Here is a 5,681-nt window from a genome sequence, read left to right as displayed (position 1 = left end):
GGGGTTGGGGGGGGGGTCCCATCATTTGGCGGGTTAGAGGTGCTTGCGGCCCCCCGCACACCTGCTCTGACTTGTGCTGCTCTCTCCCTCAGACAGATTTCTTGATGCCGCCGTTCCAACACAACCCGTCGCTCGCTCCCCGGCTCCCGTTCCCCATCGGGCCAGTCCCGGTGCCCATGGTTATGCCCAGTGCAGATCCTCGCGCGCTCTCTTTCCCGCTACTCAATCCTGCAATCTCCAGGCCCAATCAGCCCTCGCCACCGCTGCCAACCTCCCAGGGGAGGAACAGCCCAGTGGTGGCTTCGCTTATTGGTACCCACGGTTCTCACATGACGCCTGCTGCCTCCATCCCGCCACCGCCAGGTCTGGGTGGCGTCAAAGTTGCTCCCGAGTTTCACAGGCCGCAGCCAGCCGACAAGCTAGAGAAGCTCTTGGAGAAGCTCTTGGCTCGGTTTCCGCAGTGTAACAAGTGAGTGGCCTTGGCAGGGAGATGAGGCCCTGTGTGTTGGACAGTGGGTGGGGACGGTTGGGGATGTTGGCTGCGCCCTGGGGGAGGCACTGTCTGCCTGTGGGGGTTTGGGTTCCTGTGTGCTGTTAGCAGAGAGCCCTGCCTGTATGGGGGGGGTGCTGGGTTCGCTTGCAGCACCTGGCCCCCCTTGCTACGCCAAGGGGCTTAGCAATGTTTATGAGCCAGGGAGAACATGACTGGCTGAGCTGAGATATCTCTGGCACGGGGGACTTTGGGCTCAGACCCTGCTCTGATGCTGATGCCCTGGGACAGGTCACTTCACCTCCTGTACTTCAGTTAGGCATGGCTGCCCTGTCCTGGGACCAGGGTGATGGGAGCCAGGGCAGCGGGACCAAGCCTTCCCCCTCAAGGGAGTGTGGGGTTGGTGCCTTGCTGGTGACTGATCCCAGTGCTCCAGGCTTTCACAGCGCCCCAGAGACCTGGTTCCCACAGTAAAGGGAACCGCTCAGTGGTGGGAGCAGCTGTTCCATGACACATGTCACCTGCTTGCTGCCTGCCCAGGGCCCAGCTGACCAACATCCTGCAGCAGATCAAGACTGCGCGGACGACCATGGCAGGGCTCACCATGGAGGAGCTGAACCGGCTAGTGGCCGCGAAGCTGGCAGAGCAGCAGGAGAGGGTGGCAGTTGGGGCTCAGGTGGGTCTGCTGTCCAGAAGAGGGGCAGTGTTGAGGCCAGGAGCGGTCGGGGCTCAGCTCTTGAGCGAGCCAGTGGTGCTGTGGGGGGAGGGTGAGGCAGGAGTGGGAAGGCACCTTCTGCCTGCCCCAGGGAGCCAGGGCACAGTTGAGGAGTGGTGTTGGGTCTGTCCAGCAGGCCCCGCTCACTGGCCTCCTTTCAGCCAGGGGCCTGCCCCTGCCCCCAGCAAGTCCTGCCCCCCCCCCCGGGCTAACACGTGGCTGAGGTGCTTTGTCTGCCCTGCTGACAGCCACTTGGCCGGATCAGGACCCCCATGTTTCCAGCTCCGCTGCCCCAGATCAGCAGTCCCATGTTCCTGCCGTCGGCCCAGGTGACCTACCCGGGGACACCGTTGCATGTAAGATGCTCCACAGCCCTTGCATGGGGTTGAGGCCCCTCTAGAGTGTGCTCCAAAGGGCCGGGAGGGTGAGGGGAGCCTTGGCTCCAGCCCACAGTGTGGCCTCTTGGCTCTGGAGGTTTGGGTTGGGGTTGTATCTAGACCCCTCCTGCTATGTTGGGCACAAGCTCTGTGCTGGGGGGGAAGGGGGAGCAGCCATCATAATGGGTCTTGGGTGAGCCTGGAAGCATCTTGGGTGTGTGGCGGAGAGAGCCAGTGCGCTGGGTTGCTGCAGCATGCGAGCAGCCAGCGTCAGCCAGGGGAGGGGCAGAACCAGCTCGCTGCACCAACCAGGGTAAGCCAAGGTGTCTGTCCTGCATCATGCTGCTGGCTCTCTAGCTCCATCCCTCTGGGCTCCCCTGCCTCCCTGGAACCTCCCCTCCACACCCCCTGCGTGTGGCTGGGGTGACGGGGTGGACAGAGCCCTGGGGAGTCGGGGTGTGGGTGGCACCATGGCTCAGATGACTCTTGTGTCTCTGCCTGCTGCTGGCCCCAGGCCCCCACTGTCTGCAAGCTGTGTTTGATGTGCCAGAAGCTTGTGCAGCCCAGCGAGCTCCACCCGATGGCCTGTTCTCACGTGCTGCACAAGGAGGTAAGTGCAGTGCATGATGCCTGCCCAGGGCAGGGCAGGGCATGGCGAGGTGGACTCCTTCCCTGTGCTGTTGCTTCTAGCTGTTGGGCTCAAATGTGCTTCTCTACCTTCCTCGCGTGGCACGGTGCAGAGCCCCCAGGCCCAGGGCCCTGGCAAGTGATGAGAGCCCCAGAGCAAGCACGGTCTTGCCAACAGGCAGAGCAGTCCTCCCTGGGGGCCTGAAATCCACTTGCCAACCTTGCGCCTCCCTTCCACGAGGCAGCTCGCCCAGAGGTTGAGGTTTATTGTCCTTGTTGGTGATGACCCTCTCACCCCCCCATGTCTGGAGGGCTAGAGCCAAGCTTGGGTACCCACTGGAGCAGGACGGTGGCGGGGACCAGAGCAGGGTGCCTGACACAACACCCACCATGCATATGCTCTGCTGCGAGGGATCCCAAACCTCTCGGGAGCAGTCTAAGTGATACTTAACCAGACCTTAGTATTGAGCCCTGGGCTCTCAGCCATGGGTTGCTTGTGAGCAGAGCCTGCTGCTCAGCCGCGTGCAGCAGTGCTCTTAGGTGCCTTTGAGATCCTTTCCAGGGTGCTGCACTGTTAGATGTGCAGACATAGTTCATGAGATAAACAGGGGCGTTGAACAGAGATCTGTAAAACTGAAAACCTCCCAAGCTGTTGCAGCCGTTTGGTGGTCTTTCAACAGACAGGTTGCTCTGTTCTTACTTTAATCAACAAGTGATTCGAATCTCAAGAGCTGGCGCATTCTGTGGGCTCCTTGACTCTAACCAGGGGTGCCTCGAGTCTCAGAGTGTTTGGCCTGCTCTAGACCGACTCTCTCTTTTTCAGTGCATCAAATTCTGGGCACAAACCAACACAAACGACACTTGCCCCTTCTGCCCTAGTCTCAAATGATGGCCAGCTAAGCACAGATCCCTGCTAGAGGCAGTGCTGGGACTGCGCAGGACCGGTTCGAAGGTTTCTACAGCTCTATATTTATATGACCATGTATACACATGTACATTTTTATTATATAGGCAAGGTGTGTATAGAAAGTCTGTATACATACAAGTTCATAAATAAAAGTGTGTATATTATGCAGAGGTCATGTGTGGCCCTCACCTCAGCCTCGCTGCCTTCGCCAAGGAGCACAGGTGTAGCCTGTAGCCGTGGGGAGTAAGGATGGGTCGTGCCTGGAGGCCACAGCTCTTGAGTGCACAGGGCAGAGCCCAGCAGCGAGAGGCTTTCTGCTGCTGCCCTTGGGATCAGCAGAGCAGGGCCCAGCTTCTCTGCAGAAGGGATCGTGATCCTAGGACAAGTGAATTCTCCAGTGCCTTGCTGTGGGATGTGGGCAGCTGGCTCGGCCGTGGGGATTGCGATTCCCCTGTGGGCAGGGAGGGGTGGACTTTGCACGTGGACACGAAGCCAAGGCTGCTGCCTTGGCCCTTGGTTGCAAGGACTGCTGTGAGAAGTGTGCTGCTTCATGATCCCCCGTTGTGACTGCTGCCCCAGCAGGCCTCAACACCCCCAGCTCCAGCTGATGTGGGCAGAGGTGGCCCCTGAGATGGGGCTTCCTGCTCGTCACTCTAACTCCCCCCTCTGACCCAAGCAGGGTTCACCGCCAGATAGGGTGAGCCTGCCACACACCCTTAGGGCTGGGCAAAGAGGCCAAGGGGTGCCCGTGGACCCAGGCCTGGGAGCCTGTGGATAGCGCCTGCCAGTCCTGGCGATGCCACAGGTACGATGTGGGAGCAGACAGGGTCCCAGAGTGGCCTGAGCCCCCTTGGCACTCACCTGGTCCCCCCCAGTAAAGACCCACTGTAGCCACCGAGGCTCTTCTCTGTTTTTAATGTCATAATTTACTGCGGTAACATTCATGATTCTTACACAGACATTAGGGTTACAGAGGACTGGAGTCTGCTGCTGCCCTGCTCCCCTGCGCTGCTCACAGCCCAGCCGGTGCGCTGCCACTGCCAGTCTTGGCTGCTGCGAGGCTGGGCCTGCAGGGCAGGAGCTCTTGGGGATGAATGAAGCTGGCTGCACTGCAGCTCAGAGTAACAAACCATTTCAGGCCCTGCCCCCTCCCCTCCCCTCCCCTCCCCTCCTGCTCTGGCTCCACGGCAGCCTCTGGGCAGGTTGGTTTGGTCTCTCCATGGGCTGGATGGGTGCTCAGCACCTCTCTGAGTCTTACTCCTGCTTCAGAGATTGCAAAGCCTGGGACAAATTCAGCAGTGGTGTAAGCACCGGCAGCTCCAGGCGAGGCCCCTGGATGCGCCCTCTGTGCTGGGCACCTGGATGTGGCCCTGGTCGGCGGGGCTCTACACACACAGGTGTGTTAAGGCAGTGGCCCACGAACGACTCTGGTGTCCGGGGGTGGTCTTGGGCAGGCAGGCACTGGGGTGTGGGGTCTGGGCACATCCCACCTGCCTCGCTCTGCTCTTCCGAGGTGGCCTGGAGCCGAGAGCGGTGCCAGAGCAAGTCACTTGGCGAGGGGGGCATGGGTGCTGAGGCGTGCTGATGGAGCAGCAGGGAAGAGCAGCCTGGACCCCTCTGCTGCTCTGTGCTCCCCCGGGCCGTCTCCTGAGCTAGCACCTGCTCTGGGGATCCCGTCTGGGCTTCTCCCAAGGGGAGAGCAGGGTGGAAGAGCTCCCTCGGTCACCACCGCTCTGGCCCAGCCTGCCTGGCTGCTGGGGAGGGCTGGCACTGTTGAACACAGGGGCTTGTCTGCCCTTGTGATACCTATGGGCAGCAGCAGCCTAGGGGGGATGTGCACCACTGCGGGGTGTGGACCCCCTTCCTCCGGCCTTTCTGCACCTCTCGCAGGCTCCCGGGGGAGCTGTAGCTGCTTCCGCTCCCCTTGTGTGCTGCACCACGGCCCCTGGCAGAGCCGCTCCCGCGGTGCAAGCTTATGTGCTCTGTGCTGTCCTGGGCTGTCTTCTGCCCCTAGCAGCTTTACGGGAGCTCTCTCCAGCCTCCAGCGCCCTGCTGAGCCTGCTTCCCTCAGCTCCGTGGGAAGCTCCTTCCACCTTGCCCTCCCCCAGCCAGGTCTGTGGCTGCACTGCCCAGAAACCAAAACAGGGTCCTTAAGAGAAATGCTCTAAAAACCATGTGCCCGCCCCCCAACACTGCCAGGCGGGGCAAGGCCGGGTGGGTTGCAGCACTGGAATTACAAGGATTGCGATGTGTATCTAATGCACAGGCTAGAAATGCCTGGCCTCTGCGCACACCACAACTTGCTCAGCTGCCCTCACTGACGAGCAACTGGGTGTCTGGACAGCAAGGATGGCACTGCTGCCTGCAGCCATCCCCTGCAGATGGGCTGTAGCAGGGGGCTCATTTAGCAGCTAAGCCCAGAGCAGGAAGAGACGTTTCTCTTCCCTCTGCCCATGTCCTGGGGGAGCCCATCCCATGCAGGGCAGGGCCCTCGGTGAGATGAGGCTGCAGCAGCAGGTGGGTGCAGGCACAGGCTGGGCCTGGCTCCTATGGCTTTTGCGGGGG

The 5,681-nt window shown here is 61.0% G+C and overlaps 1 protein-coding gene across 1 annotated transcript in view; it reads left to right on the top strand.

The window, feature by feature from the left end:
• The window catches only part of RNF214 (ring finger protein 214), a 21,262-nt gene extending 17,976 nt beyond the window's left edge, over window positions 1-3,286 (top strand). Inside the window, exons 11-15 of the mRNA XM_019512267.1 lie at window positions 93-469; window positions 1,031-1,166; window positions 1,454-1,561; window positions 2,097-2,192; window positions 3,033-3,286. Coding sequence (XP_019367812.1) covers window positions 93-469; window positions 1,031-1,166; window positions 1,454-1,561; window positions 2,097-2,192; window positions 3,033-3,098 — 783 coding nt within the window. The 3' untranslated portion in view covers window positions 3,099-3,286. The remainder of the gene's footprint in view (window positions 1-92; window positions 470-1,030; window positions 1,167-1,453; window positions 1,562-2,096; window positions 2,193-3,032) is intronic.
• Window positions 3,287-5,681: the final 2,395 nt, after the last annotated feature.

Source organism: Gavialis gangeticus, unplaced genomic scaffold (assembly GCF_001723915.1).
Source record: "Gavialis gangeticus isolate Ggan-Ray unplaced genomic scaffold, GavGan_comp1, whole genome shotgun sequence".
NCBI lineage: Eukaryota > Metazoa > Chordata > Crocodylia > Gavialidae > Gavialis > Gavialis gangeticus.
This window is presented reverse-complemented; position numbering and strand designations above follow the sequence as displayed.